This window comes from Lissotriton vulgaris, chromosome 12, assembly GCF_964263255.1.
Source record: "Lissotriton vulgaris chromosome 12, aLisVul1.2, whole genome shotgun sequence".
Classification (NCBI taxonomy): domain Eukaryota; kingdom Metazoa; phylum Chordata; class Amphibia; order Caudata; family Salamandridae; genus Lissotriton; species Lissotriton vulgaris.
The window spans coordinates 243,210,082-243,235,124 of NC_141700.1; the positions used below are offsets into that span (position 1 = coordinate 243,210,082).

A 25,043-nucleotide genomic window follows, 5' to 3' on the forward strand; every position below is an offset into this window, starting at 1 on the left:
CTGATGTTATGTCCCCATCGAAGATCTGGAAGGATCTGTTATGCAGGAATGATTCCAGCCATTTTAGTGCGTTGCCTCCGACACCGATGTTATGCAGACGGTTCAGCAGAGTGGCATGGCTGACAGTGTCGAAGGCTGCACGTAGATCAAGGAGGATCACTGCCACTGATCCCCCCTGATCCAGTATCCTTCGAGACTCTTCGACGACTGCCAGCAAAGCAGTTTCCGTACCATGTTTTGGCCTGAAACCTGTCTGGGATGGGTCCAGGAGTGCATGGTTTTCCAGAAATTGTGTCAGCTGGGTATTTATATGTTTCTCTAGCACCTTACTTACCCAGGGAAGTAATGAAATTGGACGGTAGCTAGAGTGATCTTCTGGATTGAGGGTGGGTTTCTTTAGCAGAGCCCGTACCATGGCTCTCTTCCATCCGGTTGGTACTGTGCAGGATGATATGGATGAGTTAAGGAGCTCTAGCACCACTGGAAAGATGGCTTTGCCTACCTGGAGCAGTATTTCTGGTGGGGCCGGGTCGAGGGGGGACCCCGATTTGACTTGGACTGCCAGTTGTTGCAGTGTTTCCAGATTTAGTGGGAGAAAATGGTCCAGCTGTGGTAAATTCTAATTACCGGTGCTTAATTTCTATGCGTTAAAATCAATAAGAATAACTCATAATAAATAAGAGGCAAAATCCGTGATATTTGAGGTTTCTCAAAAGGGTTTTATTCCTATAAAAGGAATTGGGTGATTAGCATATTGGCTCGAGCCAAGGTGGCATACCATTCCGTCACCACATAGGTTCGGGAAGGGACAAACTGACAGAGTCAATGGTAATATGCGAATATGCAAGTATGCGACAATACATTATTGACAGGCATTCATATATATAGTCAATGCATTACAGTAAAGGCATATGCAGGAGGCGTAACAGCTGAGAAGAGAGATAAGAGTGCATGTACGTAATACAAAAGGCGTTACAATAGGCGTGCATAAAGGCGTGAACAAGAACGTCATTTAACGTGATGTCACAGATAGGCGGATCCATGAGTGAATCCGGCAGTGTCAGCAAAAATACATGACAGAGATGCGCGCGCAGCAGAATGACGTGTAATGTACGTGTAACTTGAGGGGTGAAGGGGAACTTGACATTTAGCCCTCAAGTGTAGACGGATGTCTGGATGTCAGATCAACCTAATCCCAAATCGTATCCAATATCTCATGTTTAAGGAACTGTATTATCTGGAGGGAAAAGGTCTCTCGGACAAGAGGCTATTCTATACTGGCTGTGAGTGCTTGTATGAGCGTCTACGTGTCTGCATGAGACGCGAGGGGTGCGAGTGAGGGCATGGGCCTACCATGGAAACAGAGTCATGAATTACTTGCATAGAGACAGTAAGGCCAGGCCCTTTGCTCTGCAGCTGGAAGGATGTTGACATGAATCTACCAGACAGGAATGTATTTTCGAGGAGTGGAGCAGATAATTCGAAGGTTGAATACAGTCTTGGCAGGCAACGGGATGAGCCGAGCACCGTTAGCCGCGCAAGAAGTAAGGCAGGGGTCACCGGCACAGAGGTAGCCTGGGCTGAGGTTTTCAGAGTCAGAAGGCAGGAAGAAAAGGCTCGATGGCAGAATTCAGGCCTACTTTGCCAGAGCTGAAAAACGTGTAAGGTATACCACAAAAAGACGTTGGCATAGCATATTTAGAAACTGAATATTCAATCCGTTCTTGGCGGATCTGAAAGAGAACATGTTAACGTTGGACGCAAATATATTTGCGTCTTCATAGCTAGTACAGGAGTCGGTGGGGTCTAAGATAGGGGACACAATCGATCATAAAATTTATATTACCTCATTCCCTCCTTGTCCCCTACGGACCCTTCATGATATATCAATCTGCATGAATCGATCAATCTGTTCATGTAACATCATTTGCTCTTCTTTCTTCTTTTGACGTTTTGAATGGGAATTTGAATGCGGAATACATGATGTGGCGCACAAGCCGCAAATCGCCGGCCCACATTGTAAACACAGGCAGCAACTGAATACTATGAGAAGGCCAATGCCTAGGAAGGATAGGATCTTCCATCCCCAAGCGGTCAACGTTGTCCAGAACCAACCGGACCAAGTCCAGGTGCCTGGATTCTGATGTATCAGACTTGCAATTTTATGGAGACGCGTTATAGCTTTATATACCGTTGGCGCGTTTTCTGGAATGAAAACACAACAACTTGACCCGATGACCTTACAGGCTCCACCCCTATCAGCTAGGATGACGTCAATAACGAGACGATTTTGAAGAACAACAACCCGCATGGCGGACTGCTCCTCTGTTAAGTTACCTAAAGCGGAGGTAGTTTCGTTCACTACTGCTTCAAGGGTTCTAGTTAATTTGCGTATCAGTTTACTATTAAAAACAGCAACTAAGTAGGGAAAGAAACCTTTATTGAAGTCTGTGTATTGCTCCCATGCCGTTTCGGTGTAGTCGACAATCGGGAGGTCTCTTCGGAGTCTATTGTTTACTAGATTGGTATTTCTGTGATAATCAGGAGGAGCTAGGAAAACAGGTGGCAGAAGGAATGCAATGTAACAGGTACCATCCCAATCTGGAGGCAAACGTATGTATGCGATATGTCCACAAACAAAGTAGGAATGACGTGTAGCTCTAAACGTGGATTTGCCTTGATCACTGAATTCGATCATAGTAGTACATTTACTATGACCTAAGTGTATGGAACCATTCTTTCGGATACATAATTCACCTTTGACAGGTAGCACTGACATGGCAGGCAATACTGGTGCAGTTTCGGATTCAACGGTAAGAATCATGAGGTTGATTGTGTAATTACCCAATCCATATACTTCATTTTCTAGATCAGTTCCTGTTCTAATGGGAAGTCCCTTCTTGTCAGGGTAACAGACTTTAAGTAGAACTGAATTCAGGTTTCCCCAAACCCAATTCCCATCGTAAACAGCAATGTCAGAATCTAAGGAATTAATCAATCTAAACCATGCCCCACAGGAGCCATTGTGAGTGAAAGGGTACGGAAAAAGGGGCAGAACTCCCTTGTATTTCTGGTAGGGAGGGAGTCGGCCACATATCCAACAGTTTGTAGCATTGTTAGTCTGATGGGAGTGATGTAACATACTAATGAATGTGTTGTTGCGCAGCGCAAGTCTGTAAGAAAGTTCGTGTGGAGGTAACTCGCTAAAGGAATGTTCGGCAGTGACGTTATAAGCAGATTGTACATGCTTGAAAATAGGGTAGTAGATGTGCAGCAAGATACTAGTACCAATAATCAGAAGACTTAGAAAAAACATGATTAACAATGTCACTATACAGTGACTACGGAGTGATTTACAATATGCACGTTTCTTGAGTAGTCTCTGTCTATCTCTCTCTCTATCTCGATCTAGGGGATACATGTCAGAAACTAATTTAACCGATTCACCTAGGGGAGGACTTAAACAATTAAACTGTCTGACTTGCTAGATCGTAATTTCAGTCTATATTCTTCAGAGGCTGTTTTCTCAACCAAAGGGAGTTTTGAGTCAGTTTGTGTAGGAGGGCAGGGCTTAGAGTCCAAGTCCGAAGAGAGTCCGTGGAACTTTTTTACGTGGCTGGAATGCAGCCACCCCTTCCTGCCCTCTACTTTGACGGCTGTCCTCGTTGTTAGAAGAACCAATTTCGGGGTTTGCCACCGGGGCTCCAACGGGCTTCTCCGATCAAAGTTGCGCACGAAGACATAATCCCCCGGAACCACCTCGTGGGGCTTCACATCGGTGTTGTCGGGAAAGGCTGCAGCTACCTGTGAACGACAAGATTGTAGTGCAGACATCAAGGAGGCAAGGTAATCGGTCAGCATAATACAGTCAACATCTGTAATTTTCCGCGGAACAGGCGTCCCCCACATATTCGGAGGCCTACCAAAGACCACCTCATACGGGGATAGCCCGGTTCGAGAGTGTGCAACCATCCTCATATAGAAGAGGGCTACCGGTAAAGCAACTATCCAGTCAACGCCCTTCTCTCTACAGATTTTGGAAAGTCGGATTTTTAGGGTCTGATTATGGCGCTCCACGAGACCTGCTGCCTCGGGATGCCGGACACAGTGGAACTTCCACTGATAGCCTAACAGGAGTGTAATGTGTTTCACAAGCTCGGATGAGAATGGCTGACCGTTATCTGAGTACACGATACGGGGCAAACCGTACCGCGGGAAGAACTCGCGAACCAGTTGCTTGGCTGTGGTCGGAGCAGTATAATCTGGAACTGGGTATGCTTCTGTCCATCGGGAAAGTGCACATACGACTACGAGGACATACTTGAATCCTCGGCAGCGGTCCATCTGGATATAATCCATCTGGAGGACTTCAAAAGGGTGATCGGGAGGCTGAAATCCACCTTGCTCTACAGGGATGCTTTTACCTGGATTAAACTGACAACAAATCATGCAAGTACGCACTTTCTGTTTCGCTGCTGCTCGTAAGTTCTTATTGTACCATATGTGTTGAATGCTATCTAGCATTGCCTTTTCTCCTAGGTGTGCTGGACTATGTACTGTGTTAATGATGACCTGAACCATAGAGTCGGGGAGAAACCATGTAGATTGTCCCTTCGTCATCCATCCCTGATCTGTTTGGATCCCTCCTAGTTCAGTCCACTTCTTGATTTCATCTGGTGTGGCATGTGTCTGTATGTCAATTACATCATGGGCGGGATCCCTGACTGTCATGCAGTGTGATGATGTCGGAACTATTGTCTTTGTCAAGTCGGTTGCATGCATTCGACTCTGAGCGGTTTGCTTAGCTGTTCGGTCTGCCAGGTCGTTACCCTGGGAGATCGTGTCGGTAACCTTTGTATGTGCTTTACATTTCATGATAGAGATTGCAGTAGGTAGATGTATTGCATCTAATAACCCTTGAATGAGAGGACCGTGTTGGATGTTGGCACCGTGAGAAGTTAAGTAACCTCTCTCTCGCCAAAGGACTCCAAAGTCGTGAACGACTCCGAATGCATAACGTGAATCAGTGTATATGTTAACTCTCTTATTTTTGGCTTGAATACAGGCTTGTGTCAGAGCAATGAGCTCTGCTGCTTGAGCTGACAGGGTGTCGATGCAATTTGTTTCTATAACTTCGGTGTCTGTTGTGACTGCGTAAGCTGCCACTAATTCTCCTGTACCTGTTCTCATACATGAACCGTCCACATAAAGTGTCAGGTCTGGATCTGATAATGGAACATCTGTCAAGTCTTGTCTGGGTTTTGTTGTAATCGTAATGACTTCAATACAATCATGTGCCAATGGATCTACTCCATTTAATGGCAACAGTGTGGCGGGATTTAATGTGCTGCAGCGTCTGATTTCTATGTGTGGTTGAAACAATGTTAATTCATAACCTGTCAGTCTTGCTATGGTCAGATGTTGGGTCTGTGTACGATTTAAAAGAACTTCCACGGAATGTGGAACTTGTACTGTCAATTGATGCCCTAATACTATGGCATCGCTCTGCCTGATTGCTAAAGCTGTCGCTGCAACTGATTTCAAACACGCAGGTAAAGCCTGGGCTACTGGATCTAATGTGCTAGAAAAGTAAGCACACGGTTTGTGTGAACCTGCTTGTTCCTGAGTGAGGACTGACAAGGCAGTACCCTCACGTTCTGTGACAAAAAGTGTAAAAGGTTTACTGTAACATGGTGTTGCTAAAACTGGTGCTTGGCACAAGGCTTTCTTTAAGTTTTCAAAAGCTTGTGTATGTTCCTGAGTCCACGGGAGGACAGTCGATGTCGCTGCCTCCTGAGTTGTCAACTGGATGAGTGGCTTTGCTAGAAATGCATATTGGGGAATCCATTGTCTACAGTACGAGGTGAGGCCTATGAAAGCCCGCACCTCCTTTTGTGTTTTTGGTGGTGTCATGTTTACAATTAACTGAATGCGATCTGGAGTGAGCTGTCTCCCCACTTTGGACAGCAAGTGACCCAGGTACACAACTTGCTGAACACAGAATTGCAGCTTCGAAGGGGACACCTTGTGCCCCTTGTCGGCCAGGAAATTCAGAACTGTCAGTGATGCTTTTTCACATTCGGGTTCGCTTCGTGCGGTGATCAGCAGATCATCGACATACTGGAGTAGGGCAGTGTTAACTGGCATGTGAATACTGTCGAGTTGTCTTTTCAGTGCTTGGCTATAGATGCTGGGGCTTTCTGTGAATCCTTGAGGTGCGCGTGTAAATTTGAAAGATCGTCCATTTAAACTGAATCCGAACAAGTATTGGCTTTCTGGATCAATAGGGACACTGAAGAAGGCGTTCTTGAGATCAATTACAGTAAAGAACGTCGCTTCCGAATCAATAGCTGTCAGTAATGAAGAGATATCTGGGACCACAGGATACTGTGGTACAATGCATTTATTCAATTCGCGCAGATCAATAACTAATCGATAAACAGGTGGTGCATTTGGGTCAGTACGTTTAAGAACTGGGATGATAGGAGAATTACATACATTGGAGTCGGTTTCAACAACCACTCCTTGTGCAATGAGCTCGTCAATAATTCTCAGTAAAGCCACTACAGCATCTGGAGGTAACTTGTATTGCCGAATTCGTGGTAATACTACTCCTGCTTTGAGTGTGACTCGATATGGTGTAATATGCATACAACCTACATCAGTGGGACCTTGTGCCCACAAGTGTGCAGGTACATTCTGTAACCGGGGATCCATGTCTCTTAATACATAATGGCCTTTAAAATCTCGCAAAAATAAGCGTACCCCTTCCGGAGAACAGCATATAATAGCTCCTAGAGCTTTCAGTGTCTTTATTCCTAATAAGTTTTCTGGGCACGATTTTGTGAGCAATAAATCGGTAGTCCGTGTCAGAGGACCGACTGCAAGGGGAAGTGGCTGTGATACTTCATTAATAATAGGCTTTCCTGAAAATCCAAGGGAAACATTCTGTGAGCCTGAGAGGGGTGCCCCTGGAACCTCATTGTGACTGATTGTGGTCCTGCTTGCCCCCGTGTCAATCAAAAACTTTCTGTCTTTTCCTAACACTTGACTGTGTACATAAGGACCCTCTTGATCTACAGGAACTTCAATAAGGGGCAAGCCAAATTCCCTCTCTAGGCTGTTTCATGTGTATCGTTGATAATCGGGGTAATCATTTTGTGCGTACTGGTACATCTGTTGTGTTGTGTTCTGTGTTGCAGTTATAGGCTGTTGCTGTGGTACTGCTACAGTTTGTGATGAAGCTGGCATAGGCGGAATATGTTGTATATTCTGCGGTACTTGTTGCTGGGCCTGATCCTGTCTAGGTACACGCGGTCTCTCCTTGGTCTTACCCGTGGAGATATTGTGTTTCAGAACGGCACAATCGTTTACATAATGACCTGGCTGTTTGCAATAGTTACATGTCCCTTTAACAGGAGCTGTCGTATTGCTAGGCTGGGTCCCACCCTTCTTGTGACCATCGGCGGGAACTGACTGGGCAACTAACATTTTCATTTTCGTATCTTTCATACGCCTTTGTTCGTGTTCTTGTTCTTCTCTAATTCCATTCTGGTGGTACTGTAACATTTGTAACATTTGTGAAGGGGTGTTAGCTTGCCAGGTGCTTTCGACTTTCAGTACTCTGTTCTTAACCTGGGGCAGCGAATTCTCAACTAATTTTGTTACAAAAAGATGTGGATATGAGTCGCTACTTGCTTTCAGACCACTATTAATACCAAAACATTTTTCAAATCGGGTATAGAAATCACTAGTGTCTTCATCGGGTTTCTGTTTACAAGCTGAAATTGCACCCCAATCTTCCTTTTTAGTACTTAATAAACGTGGCAACACTTGTACTAACAATCCTGGTAATGCTTTAACTTTATCCCCGAGCCCTTGGCCCGGAACTCTAGTACTTTCTTCGTTTTCTAATGCAGCCCAATCAATCTTTGTGTCTCCCACCTCCCACTCTTTTTCTTTGAGTTTCTCGTATATACCGGGAGGCAGTAATACTTTCAATATTTTCATAATGTCGGGGTAAGTATAGTCACCCATAAGTATCATGTCTTTTATTTCACGGTGAAAACCTGCGGGATCTTTGTCATGACTAGGTACAAATTTTTTCATCTCTAATAATTCTATTTTTGTTATGGGTGTGTACACAAACACGCGTCTAAATGTATTGTCTGCGTTCTGTACTGGGTGCACTTCTCGCAACGGATTCTGTCCATCCATGTAATACATCTTTCTTTCCATGACATGTGCTGTATCGGTCTGTGGACATAGGAAGGCGCTATATCTGTGTCGGTGTTCTAGAATTATTTTAATTAGATCGGTACCTAGACCTCTCCATTTGTTCATGAGCAGTTCTATTAATATATCAGGCAAGGGACCTGGATCAGAATGTTGGCTTCTATACAATAAGAGCAGGTGTTGTATCATGTATGTACCAGCTAAACGCTGTTCACTCGGTGTCAGGTTCAAAAACGTATGCGCTAACGCATCATCACCATATTTCTCAGAATTGTCAGCCCATTGCACGGCTGACCTGGCTAATTCTTGTTCGTCCATAGAATCGAGTACATGGTACCCCATTCGTTCTCGAAGTCTGTTATCAGTAGCTTGGAATAAGTGTTCAGGAGTTCTTGGATTACACATGGCTTCTTGGAATATTCTTTTACTTTCTGGACGCACTGGGCGCATTGAATTATTGAAGGGTCTTCCCTTACCTACATATGCTATTGTTTCTCTGACGGGTAATTGTGTCTGCTCTGGGGTCTGTTCTGGCTCGTCCTCCTCCTCTGAGGATTCAACTTTATCTGAATCTATTTCCGGTGGTGGCTGTCTTTTCTCATGCATCTTCTTTATCGCATTTCTGATTCTTCGGTACATATTTTCTACACAGGCCTCTTTATCGTGATTCCCAGCTGCTATATTCTGGCCCCACCGGTGGAGTGCTTTTATGTCTTCCGGGTTCATACCCGGCCTATCCACTTCCCTTATAAAACAGTTTATAAGAAACCGTAATATCTTGGCTTTCGTGTCCACTTTCTGATAGGCCATGGCCTCCTTAATACTTTCAGGCCCTACTCCTGTCTGTACAAACTGATATATTCGATCTAGATGATCTACCATTCCAGGTAGTGTTAATAAGAAGTTCGTGACTCGTCGCAAGCGTATTGATGCGAGCAACATTCTTTCGTCATTCTTTTTACCAGGTACTGGATCATATCTACAGTCTCCAAGATTATCTCCATATAGTGTAATATCGCCTGTTCTAGGTGTACGTTGCTGTGCTAGGTCTCTATAGGTCAGCCGATGGGCGGATGGCGGAGTCTGGTAACCTGTTGCTCCTCCGGACGCGCCTCCTGAGGCGCCAGCTCCGAAGGGGTTCGTTGAGTGAAAAGCGGAGGGAGCAGGCCCCGGAATAGGTGGAAGGACAGCTGGAAGACCAGGAGGAACAGGAGGAGGAGTAGCTTGTCGGGGAGGAAGGGGCTGACCATCTTGACCGGCAGGAGAAGGTGTGCGTGGCGGTGCGGTATCTACATATGCGGGGGCCACATCATCTAGATAGGAAGAAGGGAAAATGTCCTTTGCTGTTTTCTGGGGCATTTTAGTCGGGAGCATGGGAGGTGGTAGGTCTTTTAGTACTTCTGGGGTGGCTTTAGGCAAACCCTCAGTCAAGAGGGGATACATGCCGTTCATGAGTGTATTTCGCTGTCTGTCTACCTGTTCCAACTTTACTCGGGTACCTTCTTCAACTAATACGTTTTCCTGGGCTTTCTCTGGATCCTCCCTCCTTTTCTCTTCTTTTCTGAGTGCTTTTTCTGTACGCCTATGTGATTCTTTACGCCATAATTCAATGGCATCTTTCTGTGACTGTCTGGCTTTCTTTTTCCACAATGCTTCTTCTACTCTCATGATGCAATCTGCATCCCATGTCCCAGCAGCAGGCCATCTCTGATTCTCGGATAATTCTTTAGTGTAGTCCACCCATAAGTCGAGGAATAAAACGGCATCTAGGCCATGTTTGTGGTACATAAAATACCCTGGAGTGTCCCTAGGTGGAATGGGAACAGCTTCTTCTAGTACCCCTTTTCTAGTTTTTATCTGTCTTAATTTGGAGAACAACGGCATCCTGAAATCTGACTACTTGGTTCTTACTCAGATATGAACACAATGAACACAATAATCACAATAATGACGATCGAACAATCACTCATACCACGACATTTTGAGACACTTTAAAACATTTTGACATGAATAATAACAATTAGAAGGTAACTTGCTAACTGCATAATACTAGATACACTGCTCAACAGTGCAGGCTGGATATACTGCTAAACAGTACAGATACACTGTCTAAAACAGTGCAGACCAGGTCTGTGTACCCACACCTGTCTTGACCGGCACAAACTAATGCGCACGTCTAGATGCGTCCCCAGCAACGGTACTCACCGGGAAGCACGGAAACGGAAGGCCTCGGAAACTCTGGACTGGATTCGGACTGGATTCGGACTCGACTTGTGACGCAGATACTTCGGAACTTCGGAACCTGGTGGGCCTCCGTATACCTCGGATCTTGCTCTCTCAGCTAGGCTCTGGTCGGGATCCTCCGCACGTCTCACCGCCTCGTCTGGGTGTCGATCGCAGCCTCAGTCACCTCCGTTGGCCTGAGGGAGATACAGGAAATCCTGCGGGTACGCGTAGTTGTCCGTCCGGCTGTGGCAGGGGGCCAGGCCTGCAACGCACCGCCGGCGCGTGAGATGGGGGAGGGGTCCCTATTCGGGCGCCAAAATGTGGTAAATTCTAATTACCGGTGCTTAATTTCTATGCGTTAAAATCAATAAGAATAACTCATAATAAATAAGAGGCAAAATCCGTGATATTTGAGGTTTCTCAAAAGGGTTTTATTCCTATAAAAGGAATTGGGTGATTAGCATATTGGCTCGAGCCAAGGTGGCATACCATTCCGTCACCACATAGGTTCGGGAAGGGACAAACTGACAGAGTCAATGGTAATATGCGAATATGCAAGTATGCGACAATACATTATTGACAGGCATTCATATATATAGTCAATGCATTACAGTAAAGGCATATGCAGGAGGCGTAACAGCTGAGAAGAGAGATAAGAGTGCATGTACGTAATACAAAAGGCGTTACAATAGGCGTGCATAAAGGCGTGAACAAGAACGTCATTTAACGTGATGTCACAGATAGGCGGATCCATGAGTGAATCCGGCAGTGTCAGCAAAAATACATGACAGAGATGCGCGCGCAGCAGAATGACGTGTAATGTACGTGTAACTTGAGGGGTGAAGGGGAACTTGACATTTAGCCCTCAAGTGTAGACGGATGTCTGGATGTCAGATCAACCTAATCCCAAATCGTATCCAATATCTCATGTTTAAGGAACTGTATTATCTGGAGGGAAAAGGTCTCTCGGACAAGAGGCTATTCTATACTGGCTGTGAGTGCGTGTATGAGCGTCTACGTGTCTGCATGAGACGCGAGGGGTGCGAGGGAGGGCATGGGCCTACCATGGAAACAGAGTCATGAATTACTTGCATAGAGACAGTAAGGCCAGGCCCTTTGCTCTGCAGCTGGAAGGATGTTGACATGAATCTACCAGACAGGAATGTATTTTCGAGGAGTGGAGCAGATAATTCGAAGGTTGAATACAGTCTTGGCAGGCAACGGGATGAGCCGAGCACCGTTAGCCGCGCAAGAAGTAAGGCAGGGGTCACCGGCACAGAGGTAGCCTGGGCTGAGGTTTTCAGAGTCAGAAGGCAGGAAGAAAAGGCTCGATGGCAGAATTCAGGCCTACTTTGCCAGAGCTGAAAAACGTGTAAGGTATACCACAAAAAGACGTTGGCATAGCATATTTAGAAACTGAATATTCAATCCGTTCTTGGCGGATCTGAAAGAGAACATGTTAACGTTGGACGCAAATATATTTGCGTCTTCATAGCTAGTACAGGAGTCGGTGGGGTCTAAGATAGGGGACACAATCGATCATAAAATTTATATTACCTCACAGCATAGGCTGTCCTTGTAGGGGGGACTTGTTCAGGGGTCTTTGGTTAGTTGGATTGTTAGCTGTTACCGGGAATGCAGAATAAATCTGAGTGACTTTATTGTGGAAAAAGTCTGCAAGTTCATTACATTGCTCTAATGATTTCGGGACTGGGGGGGCAGTGTTGACGGTAATGCATTTTTTGACCAGATGGAAGATTTCCTTGGGTTTTGATTTTGCTGCCATTATTTGGTCTGCAAAGTAGGAGGACTGAGCTGTTCTCACCCCATTTCTGTAGGCCTTAATAGCCTCTTTGTATTGTTTTTTATTTTCCGGGAGGAAATCTATTCTCCAAGCTCTCTCTTTTTTCCTGCAGAGGCGTTTCAAGTCTCTCAGGGAATCTGAGAACCAGGGGGCAGACTTGTGTAGTCTCTTGGGAGCGGATTTTCGTAGAGGAAGGATCGTGTCCAGTGATTTCCTGATCCAGCCCTCATAGTTGTTATTTGCTTGGTTGGGGTTTGTACAGGGAGGTGGGCGAGAGCCTTCAAGGATATTTGTCCAGGGCTCTATGGGAAGTTTTTTCCAGTTCCTCCTGGTTATGGGACGGGGAGGCAGTGAGGGAAGTTTGGTGGTAGACCAGGTAAATGGGATGAGGAAATGGTCTGTCCATGGGAGGCGGGTAGGTTGCCCGACCGTTAGTCCGGTGCAATTACTAAAGATTGGGTCGAGCAAGTTTCCCTTTTCATGGGTGGGGGACCTAACCAACTGAGTCAGTTGCAGAGCTGCTAGGTCCTCTGTTAGTTCCCTAGCAACAAGGTCTGTGGGGGAGGCAAAATGGAAGTTAAAGTCTCCTAGAACTGTATAGTTAGCCGGGGTTAGGAGCCGATTCGCGATGATATCTGGTAGAGATCTAAGGAACAGCTTTCCTGAATCTGGGGGACGGTATATAAGGGTACCAGAAAGGGAGCTGTTCGCAGAGAAGTCTATTCTGAATGCAATGCTTTCGCATTCGGGGATAGCTTCAGTAGTAATGCGGCAGCAGTATTTCTCTTTTAGAATAATAGCCAGGCCTCCCCCTCTTCCCTTAGTCCGGTCCATTCTATGGATTTGGAACCCGGGGGGTAGGGCGGTGACTATGTCTGGCTCTGAATGGGACGTGAGCCATGTCTCCGTCAAGAAGATGGCGTCCGGGTTGAGATCCTCTAGGAGTAGAAATATCTGCATGCTGTGCCGGGGACGAGATCGGCAATTTAACAGGTACATCTGGTATTCCTGTGACGTGGCTGGTGACTCACTGGTGTCAAAGGAGTGTTTGCAGCCAGGGCATTGAATAGGGAGATCGGCTGGAAGGAAGGAGTGCGGACATTGAGCCAAAATAGGAGGCCTTATCTTTTTTATGGCGGCTGAGCTGTATGTCCTGACCTGGATCCACGTTGGATGCCCAGGCCCAGGCACAAATTACTGTTACACATAGACTTGTGCTAGATTTGACTACCAAATTAAATATTGTCGAGGGAGAGGTCGGAGTGATCAAAAAAATGATTGAAACCCTTACCAACAATTTACACTTAAGTCAAAAGGTGGCAGTCAATCCACTTGGATCTAGTAAACCCACAGACAATAGGGTGAATGTCACTAGTACTAGAAATTACATCCCTAAGAAACAAACAGAAGGAAAACCAAATCTCCCACAAGCCTGCATAGGTCATCGGCATACTAATATAGACAAGGTTGATGGTCTCCAACCATATAATGGGTATACAGTGATTAACCAGCAGGAACATCATAGAGTCCATAGGCCACAACAAACCCCACCTCACACAAGAAGATACCCAGATAGATTATCCCCAATTAGGATGCAACAGGGGGATTGGGGCTGTGGGAACGGCCAGAGAGACGAAGCATGGCAATGGGAACCATGCTGTGAATCCCCAGAGGGTAAATGGGGGTACTACATCTTATAATGTTTTCCTTACGAACGTCCCGAGATTAAAATCAAGTAACAGGCAGAATGAGGACTCCTTGGTTAACAGGTTATACATTGGATAAGAACTAAAAGACAATGTCTCTCTGTGTTTAGAACCAACATTAAGAGTGCAATACGGCTACAACAAGAGGATGGGGACTTAGATGATGTCAGGCTAATGTTTAATTAAAAAACCATAGCTGATAATTTAATCACTTTGAATTTAAGAACCCTTTCCTTATTTGACACAAGAATCTGTATTAAACAAAATAAAACTGGCAGATCTTGTAGCGATGCCTCGCTGAATCCGTCGATGGCCCAAACCAATGCTGGTGCTCTTTCTAACTCTTTGACGGACCAAAACAATCTTGAAGCAGTGGATTGACTGAATCCGTGCAATGACCAGATCCTGATAAGATTCGGGAAACAGCACATCTATCAGGGGACCAGATCCCAGCTGCATTGGATAAGCAAAACAATAATGCAGCATCTATTGCAGGGTTTAGCTCTAATACAAATGAAGGAATTAATAAATCCAAGGTTGGAGGGGTCATTATTCCTGAGAGTGGTGTCCTTGAAACAAATGCAGTCAAATTTTTATCCTGGAACATAGCTGGACTCACAAAAGAACTCCAGGAACCTGTCTGGCAGGACTATGTAGACAATTATGATCTCTGTCTCTTCCAAGAGACCTGGGCGTTGGAACCACTATATAAGGTGGGATATAGAATGTTCAGCATAGAGGCTGAACACTCAAAGAGAGGAAGACCCTCAGGTGGACTCTTAATATGGGTTAAAAACCACGTAAATGTTGCGAGTGAAACCTTACCTACAGGTTCGGATGACATCCAGGGACTAAGTCTAAATCTCCCCAATAAAACTAGGATCTCTTTATTTAATATATATATATAATACCAAGAGATCACTCTAAAGAGTCACCGTTAATTAAAAAACTGAAAGAAATCATTGACTTAACTTCACCTGATGGCCTTATTATAATTGGTGGTGATTTTAATTGTTATTACGAACCGTTAAGGGGCATGGAAATAATATTTGATGAGGAAGACTTGGCACTGGGCAACATATTACTCAAAACAGAAATACCTATGGGGTGCAGTGTTTCTGCACTACAGATCCTTGATTTTACGATTGAAAAAGGATTACGGTCCTGTAATGGAAGATGCCCTTCTGATTATATGCAGGCAAATACATTTTCAAGGGGCCAATCTTCTTCCTGTATAGATTTTATCAAGATAAGTGCCGCATATTGGGTTTTCGTGACTGATTTTAGAGTAGAGGCTAGGAGGGAAAGTGATCACTTCCCTCTGTGTCTAGTTCTTACACGGGAATACTTCCAGAATCTACCTATACTAGACCAGGAGGTCCTACAGTCTATAATGTGCAATAATAGAAGGGCAGTTAAATGGCCATTTATACTAGGAAAACTTGAACCCCTTACTTTTATTTACAACACTTTTTGTGATCTTTTATCTTTCTTCCTTTTAAATCAGGATTTGAATCCTATACCAATTACTCAAATCCATTCAATGTTAGTAGAAAATATTAAACCTCACCTAAATAAGGTGAAATGTCCTAATAGCAATAATACCTTCTTGTCTAACCCGTGGTTTATTGAAGATTGCAGAGAAGCAAAAAAGAGTGAATTCAAAGCCTTAAGGCTGAAAGAACCTAAAAAAAATTAGACAAGAAAGGAGAATTTACAACCAGGTATTAAAGACAGAGCGCAGAGATTGGGAGGATTCCAGTTGGGAGGATCTGCTAGCTGCCGCAAAGGCAGGAGACCAAACTTTATTCTGGTGGATCATTGCAAGTGGAAATAAAATTAGTAAACCGGTACAGGATTATAATTTGGATCCCAACACATGGTTTAGGCATTTTGCACAAATATACGCATGTCCGGGACCTCCAGCAAGTGACCACCATCCACCATTAAAGACCTGATGAAGTCGAGTGAAATTGATCCCTCACACTTTAGTATTGCTGATACTGAGCAGGCTATAGCTGCTATTAAGTTGTCTAAAGCGCCGGGCCCAGACAAAATCCCTGGTGATTTATTTAGGCACACCCCTGATGTATGGGCATCATATCTCAACTTACTATGAAATGCAATAAGTAAAGGACAGCCTATCCCTTTGTCATGGAAGGGTGGGGAGATCGTCCCAATATACAAAAAGGGTAACAGGGACGATCCCGCAAACTATAGACCTATCAGCTTGATAGAAATTACCCAAAAGGTCTACTCTAAACAGATATTGGATAAGTTAAATGAATGGCTAGTCGAAAATGAAATTTTATCCCCTTGCCAGGCAGGATTCAGAAAAAGAACCAGCACTATAGACCAGGTATTTAAGCTACAAACTATTGCCTGGAAATATACTAAACTAAGATCATGCAATCTGTATCTGGCCTTTATTGATTTAAAGGCCGATTTCGACTCAATTCCAAGAGATCTATTGTGGGTAAATCTGTTGACACAAGGGGTCCCAAGAAATATACTGGTTCAACTTATTAGACTTCACGAAGATAATTACACAAAGGTGTGTTGGGGAGCTCACAGAAGAAATACCGGTCAAGAGAGGGGTGCGCCAGGGGTGTGTCCTGGCACCATCCCTTGTTCCTCCTCTATGTTAACGACATGGTTGAGTCCTTACAAAAAACAAATCATGATTCCCCAAAGCTGGGTGGTACCCACATATGCGCCTTGACATTTGCAGATGACACTAGTTTGCTCTCACAGACTCCTAGGGGATTTCAAAACCTATTGAATGCACTCGATGTGTACTGCAAATCAAAAGGCTTGGAAATAAACCCTGTGAAAACAAAATACATGGCTATTAGGCCTCACAAAGTTTTAAGAGTAATATATTGTTGAATGGTGCAATTTTAGAGAGGGTCATCACTTTTGTTTATCTGGGGGTCACTATAGATTCTAAACTTTCATGGCACCCACATATTAAAAAATCTAGGTTCATTTTAATGTAAAACGTGTCACCTATCCTGAAAAAACTACATGCTACAGGAACAAAGCCTATTACACATGCACTGGAGGTATATAAATCCAGGGCGCAAACCGCTGCTTTATATGGCTCTGAGTTGTGGGGAGGGAATAACTTTTGTCCTAACCGTGGGAGAAATAGGGCTTCAAGAGCGATGGTCCCCTTCCCCCAAAATACACCGGTGATTCCTTACATGCACAATTTGGGGCTAAAACGCATTGAGCATAGGGCGACTTGGATGACATTGTCGTACTGGATAAGGATATGGGTTACTGAGGAACTTTCCACCTATAGGCAGGTATTGGGAGAATTACTTGAATTAGATACCCACGTTAGATTCCCTTGGTTGGCTAATGTTTGTAAATGGCTTTTGGATTTGAGCCTAAGCAAATTTTGGAATAACCCTAACATGCTGACCGCTGATTCTAAAAGGGAACTTAAAAATGTCTATTGGAATTTTATTATGCACAAAGTCACCTTAAACTCTGGACTTGGTTCATTAACCCCTTCCACGCTGATGACGAACTGGGCTCGTCATGGCGTAGCCTCCTCGCACGCTGATGACGAGCCCAGCTCGTCACGTAAAGTGCGTTTTCGCAAAACCCAGCGTGCGAGCGGAATTCCGCTAGCGCGCATAGTGTTAACAACTGAATTCTTAATGTTCAAGCCAACCCCCTGTTTTGAATTATTCTTGGACCAGATAGAACCACCACTCGCGAAAATACTATACCTGAAATTCAAGTACGGCATTCTTCGAGTTGGAACATTTACATCCAAATGGGAAAAGCTGCAGAACGGGGGAGAAGAAAGTATGTGTAAAATGTGCCATCAGGGTGAACAGGAATATGTAGCCCGGGTCCTTTTTTCTGTGCCACTTACTTTAATGCCAGAAGAAAATGGATAAAACCGTTGGGGAGGAAATTGGGCGTTAGGAAGTATAATGATATGCTACCATTTTAAAAAACGATAATACACAACTTATCGTGTTTGGCATTAGCAGATTTTTATTGGTCATTAATTTTATGAGAATGAGGAAAGGATTTAAGTTTTAATTATCTACTCGACCAGAGCACTTTAGTACATTAATGCTGTACTGTAGGAATAATTTGTTGAATATTTCATTGCACTTTGCACTTTCAATTTATATGAAGTACTTGATGAAAAGTAGATTCTTATTTATTAATTTAAATGATTTTAAGATTAATGGTTAAAGGGTTCAAGTATTAATTGTAAAACTGTACTAAGGCACTAGAGCACTTTATTATCCAAACTGTATACTGTTTTCTAGTTTTGATAAATATGCCTCTTGTATTTTGCATTTTAGTAAAGAATTTCATACTTGTGTAATTGTAACGGTCTATAAACCCATTTAGGGGTTTTTATCTAGACGTTTTTGAGGACCAATGTATTAGTTTGACATGATGCAACTACAGCATTTTTTTTCTTTTATGATTCTATGAATCGAATAAAGATGTTTTTGATTGATTGATTACAAGGGCCAGAGACAGCTGAACAGCAAACACAATGACCAGTGACAGCCGACCAGCAAATACAAGGACCAGAGACAGCTGCACAGCAAACACAATGACCAGAGACAGCTGAACAGCAAATACAATGACCAGAGACAGCTGAACAGCAAACACAAAGACCAGAGACAACTGAACAGCAAACACAAGGACCAGAGACAGCTGAACAACAAACACAAAGACCAGAGACAGCTGAACAACAAACACAAAGACCAGCAAACACAAGGATTAGAGACTGCTGAATAGCACACACGAAGACCAGAGACATCTGAACAGCAATAACAAGGCTCAGAGACAGCTGAACAGCAAAAACAAAGATCCTCACAAAAGGACCAGAGACAGCTGAACAGCAAACACAAAGACAAGCAAACACAAGGATTAGAGACAGCTGAACAACAAACACAAAGGCCAGAGACAGCTGAACAGCAAACATGAAGACCAGAGACATCTGAACAGCAATAACAAGAACCAGAGACAGCTGAACAGCAAACACAAAGACCATCACACAATGACCAGAGACAGATGAACAGAAAATACAAGGACCAGAGACAGCTGAACAGCAAACACAAAGACCAGCAAACACAAGGACCAGAGACAGCTGAACAGCAAACCATGTGAATCATTCCTTTATTTCAAGTAACGCACCTGCTGGAACAATTATAAAGGTGTATTTTGAAGCAGGCAGGAAACTTTGGGTTCAAATCATGAACGTATCAAGACCTTCTATCATTAAGACGAAATGACAAGTATATTATTATGCATCCAACCTGGAATCCTGCCCACACCAGGAGTTACTCTTTACGTCAACAGGTTGCTTCCTTTTCTTCAGATCAAACTTAAGAGTGTACCAAAAACACAGATTCTTAAAAGAGACGAGCCTGGAGAAATTCCAACTTAGCTGAGATATTCAAAGTGGCCCAGTCAGAACAGCAAACACACAACCAGAGACAGCTGAACAGAAAATACAAGGACCAGAGACAGCTGAACAGCAAACACAATGACCAGAGACAGCTGACCAGCAAATACAAGGACCAGAGACAGCTGAACAGCAAACACAATGACCAGAGACAGCTGAACATCAAACACAAGAACCAGAGACAGCTAAACAGCTGAACAGCAAACACAAGACCAGAGACATCTTGACCAGAGACAGCTGAACATCCAACGCAAGAACCAGAGACAGCTGAACAGCGAACACAAAGACCAGAGACATCTGAACAGCAACCACAAGGACAGGAGACAGCTGAACAGCAACACAAAGACCCGAGGCATCTGAACAGCAATCCCAAGGACCAGAGACAGCTGAACAACAAAGACCAGAGGCAGCTGAACAGCAAACACAAAGACCAGAGACAGCTGAACAGCAACCACAAGGACCAGGGACAGCTGAACAGCAAACACAACGTCAGGAGACAACTGAACAGCAATAACAAGGACCAGAGACAGCTGAACAGCAAACACAAAGACCAGAGACATCTGAACAACAATAACAAGAACCAGAGACAGCTGAATAGAAAACACAAAGACCAGAGACATCTGAACAGCAATAACAAGGACCAGAGACAACTGAACAACAAAGACCAGAGACAGCTAAACAGCAAGCACAAGCACCAGAGACAGTTGAACAGCAAACACAAAGACCAGAAAACACAAGGACCAGAGACAGCTGAACAGCAAACTCGAAGACCAGCAAACACAAGGACCAGAGACAGCTGAACAGCAAACACAAAGACCAGAAAACACAAGGACCAGAGACAGCTGAACAGCAAACTCGAAGACCAGCAAACACAAGGGCCAGAGACAGCTGAACAGCACACATAAAGACCAGAGACAGTTGAACAACAAACACAAAGGCCAGCAAACACAATGACCAGAGATAGCTGAACAGCAAACACAAGGACCAGAGACAGCTGAACAGCAAACACAAAGACCAGAGACATCTGAACAGCAATAACAAGGACCGGAGGCTGAACAGAAAACACAAAGACCAGAGACATCTGCACAGCAATAACAAGTACCAGAGACAGCTGAACAACAAAGACCAGAGACAGCTAAACAGTAAACATAAGGACCAGAGACAGTTGAACAACAAACACAAAGACCAGCAAACACAATGACCAGAGACAGCTGAACAACAAACACAAGGACCAGCAAACACAATGACCAGAGACAGCGCAACAGCAAGCACAAGGACCAGACACAGCTGACAGCAAACACAAAGACCAGCATACACAAGGACCAGAGTCAGCTGAACAGCAAACACAAGGACCAGAGATAGCTGAACAGCAATAACAAGGACCAGAGACAGCTGAATAGCAATAACAAGGACCAGAGACAGCTGAACAGCAAACACAAAGACCAGAGACATCTGAACAACAATAACAAGGACCAGAGACAGCTGAATAGCAAACACAAAGACCAGCAACATCTGAACAGCAATAACAAGGACCAGAGACAGCTGAACAACAAAGACCATAGACAGCGAAACAGCAAGCACAAGCACCAGAGACAGCTGACAGCAAACACAAGGACCAGAGGCAGCTGAACAGCAAACACAAACACCAGCAAACACAAGGACCAGAGTCAGCTGAACAGCAAACTCAAAGACCAGCAAACACAAGGACCAGAGACAGCCGAACAGCAAACATAAGGACCAGAGACAGTTGAACAACAAACACAAAGACTAGCAAACACAATGACCAGAGACAGCTGAACAACAAACACAAAGACCAGCAAACACAATGACCAGAGACAGCTGAACAGCAAACACAAAGACCAGAGACATCTGAACAGCAATAACAAGAACCAGAGACAACTGAACAGCAAACACAAAGACCAGAGACATCTGAACAGCAATAACAAGGACCAGAGACAGCAAAACAACAAAGACCAGAGACAGCGGAACAGCAAGCACAAAGACCAAAGGCAGCCAACAGCAAACACAAAGACCAGCAAACACAAGGACCAGCGTCAGTTGAACAGCAAACACAAGGACCAGAGATAGCTGAACAGCAATAACAAGGACCAGAGACAGCTGAACAGCAAACACAAAGACCAGAGACATCTGAACAGCAATAACAAGGACCAGAGACAGCTGAACAGAAAACACAAAGACCAGCGACATCTGAACAGCAATAACAAGGACCAGAGACAGCTGACAACAAAGACCAGAGACAGCTGAATAGCAAATACATGGACCAGAGACAGCTGACAGCAAACGCAAGGATCAGAGACAGCTGAACAACAAACAAAAGGACCAGAGACAGCTGAACAGCAAACACAAAGACCAGAGAAAGCAGAACAGCAAACACAAAGACCAGCAAACACAAGGACCAGGGCAGCTGAACAGCAAACACAAGGACCAGAGATAGCTGGACAGCAAACACAAGGGCCAGAGGCACTGAACAGAAAGCACAAGGACCAGAGACACTGAGCAGCAAGCACAAGGACCAGAGTCAGCTGTACTTACATGGATAACCACATTTTCCAAATGTGCAATAGGACATCCTTTCCAAAAGCTCCTTAGAGTCCTCAAATTCTAGAGTAAATGGACTGAATGAAATTTGTGTGTTCAGTGTAGAGTATAAGGAAAGAGTCAGTATAGCCAGGACCCAAAGACGTTTTGTTTATGTTACGTATGAAAAACATCTTACTCTACCACAACCCACAGCTCCAGTTAAATGTGCATCTGGATCACTTTGTACCTTTACAATGTATTGTCCAACGCCGTAACCCCGGTAACGCTTCCTGGTTGACAGCAAAGACAGTTTGATCACCCTCTCCTTCGAATTCCTATGTGACGAAGAAAAAACATTTTAAACACAAGTTGCTGTTATCTAAGGCGCATACGTTTTTTTTTAAACTTTATTTATCATGTTTTTCAATTTACATATCCAGCACAATAAATCAAATCAGGTACAGATATACATCACATTCGTCTTATTCATGAAAATTCTCATATCAATTCCAGCAATCGGCCGGTCGCATAACAGCAGCGAGGATGGTGAAGGGTACTTTGTTTGCCTCATGTTTAGTGACATTGTCCTTGAAAACGTTATTGAACTATATAGGAACTCCCCGCCCCCTCCCTCCCCAACCCCCCGCCCTTCCCCAAACTCCCCCCCACCATCTCCCCCCCCCCCCCCCCCCCCCACTGTCGGATCCAGAAAAAAGGTAAGAATAGAGAATCGAGTCTGTGCCATCCGCACTCTAAGGTGGGTCACCGTGTGTCACGTCGTCCTGAGTCTGGGCCTCCCTTTGTCCTGTGTGTATCGAGTCTGAACTGTTTTGCGACAATGGGGCATCCTGTCCCACTAACTCCTGAAAAATTACTCCCCAAGCCTGTAGGACCTCAGGTAGCTTCCCATCCCTTCTTGTGTGCCTCATGTGTGATTCTTCCGCTAGTGCCCATTTCCTTAGATCTGCCCTCCATTTCTGCAGCTTCAGGCCCTGTGGAGACAGCCAGTGAATTGCAATACGACGTCGAGCTGTAACCAGGCCTAGCATGAGGAACCGCCTGCTCACCCTCCGTTTAGGGTCTCAGGGGATTAAGCCTAGGAGGCAAGGGCACAGGTCCAAATCAATTATCCACCCTGACACCTTCGCCAAAACCTCCAGCACCGACATCCAGTATGATTAGAGGATGGGGCACGTCCACATCATATGCACAAAGTCCGCCATGGGACTGCGGCATCTCGGGCAATGGGCATCCCTGGTATTATCAATGACCTGGAAACGTTCAGGGAAGAGGTAGGTCATGTGTATAATATTATATTGAATTTGCTTAAAGCGGTTGCTCACTGACACCTTCCGCGCACTTTCATGTATCTTTTCCCACTCACAGGGGGTGATCTCCTGTGGACACGCCTGCTGCCATTTTTCCTCTATCGCCAAGGGCCGTAACCTTTTATCCTCCCGCAAAGCCCTGTAGAGGTGAGTCACGAACTTCTGGCCCCTCGCCATTGCCAGCATGGTGACCAAAGTATGGGTGTGCACCGGAGCCCCTGGAAACGAGGGCTACAGCTGCCGCGCAGTCGCCGCTAGTTTAGCATATTGAAGGATTTGCCCTAGACCAAGCTCGAAGGCAGAGACCGCCTCTTGATATGTGATAAATTTATCATTTGGATACAGATCAGCCAGCATCAGGCAACCTTCCTCCACCCATTTGTCTATGGACATGACCCGTGCAATCCGGGACAAGGGTGGCATCAGCCACAGATCCAAGTCTGGGGCGAATGGCTTGCTGCAGATGTGGCGTCTCACCACTCGATCCCAGATTGCGGCCACCAACCGTTCCAGCGGGGGGGATGTGATCTCGCCTCCCCCCCACCTTCCATAGTAGCGCTCCTAGTGCCCACTCCCATAGGCCCCTGCCAGCAAGGACCGCTCCCAGGAGGGGTCCGTATCTAACCATGCAATAGCATGTTGCAGTTGTGATGCAAAGTAATACATCTCCAGATTGGGGACTTCTAATCCTCCTGCTCCCCACCTACGCATCAGGACCTCCAGACTCACCCTACATCTCTTTCCGTTCGATAATAGGAGGACTAGGAGGGAATCCAGTTCTCGAAAGACCCAGTGCGGCAGCTCATAAAAGGACCCCTGCATCGTGGACAGACAGCGTGGAAGGACCACCATCTTGATTAAAGCAATCTTCCCCTTCAAGGAGATCTTAAGGGTGTTCCAGAAGGCGATACTTCCCCTCAGACCCCGGATTATTCGTCCCATGTTGTGTTGGAAGAAAGCGGCAGAGTTTCGACCAATCCAGATCCCTAAATAGCGAAGTGTGTCATCTACCCATGGGAGCCCCATCTCCGGACGCGGGACCCCCTCCCACTCCGACTGCTCTCCAATCGCATAGAGCTGCGATTTAGCCTTATTCACTGCGAGGGCAGAAGCAGCTGTAAATTGCAATAACGTAGATATCAAGATCGGAAACGACTGCGTCGGCTGGCTCAGATAGACTAAGGCGTTGTCCGCATATAAGGACATAAGGACACCACATGCTCCACAGCCCCTTCCCGGATGCCCCGGCCCTTCAGCACCGTACGGAGATGGCATGCCAGTGGCTCCATCGCCAGGGCAAAGAGCAGGGGCGAGAGGGGGCACCCCTGACGTGTCCCCCTCGATATGGGTATCTCATCCAGGACACAGCGACCCGTGTGGACTCTGGCCACAGATCTGGTGTACAGTAGCTGAACCCACTTTACAAATCCTTCCCCCAAGCCCAGTTTCAAAAGCACCTTCCAGAGGTAGGCCCAGCGAATCGAGTCAAATGCTTGTTCGATGTCTAAAAAGACAAGCGTGCTTTGTTTGGCCTGTCCCTCCAAAGTTTGCATGACGTGGGCCAGGCGGCGGATATTCCGCAAGGTGTTTCAGCCCGGAATGAACCCCGATTGGTCGTCATGGACCCGGCGTCTAAGATGGGGAAGGAGTCTAGAGGCCAACATCTGGCTGATAATTTTCAAATCCACATTCAACATGGATATGGGTCTATAGGATCCGGGAAGGAGAGGATCCTTACCCGCTTAGGG

General features: G+C 45.2%; 1 protein-coding gene across 1 annotated transcript in view; it reads right to left on the bottom strand.

Moving 5' to 3' along the window:
• The window catches only part of LOC147673861 (uncharacterized), a 1,240,526-nt gene that overhangs the window by 547,541 nt on the left and 667,942 nt on the right, over nt 1–25,043 (bottom strand). Inside the window, exon 6 of the mRNA XM_086947748.1 lies at nt 22,215–22,302. Within this exon, the coding sequence (XP_086803874.1) occupies nt 22,215–22,302 (88 nt within the window). The remainder of the gene's footprint in view (nt 1–22,214; nt 22,303–25,043) is intronic.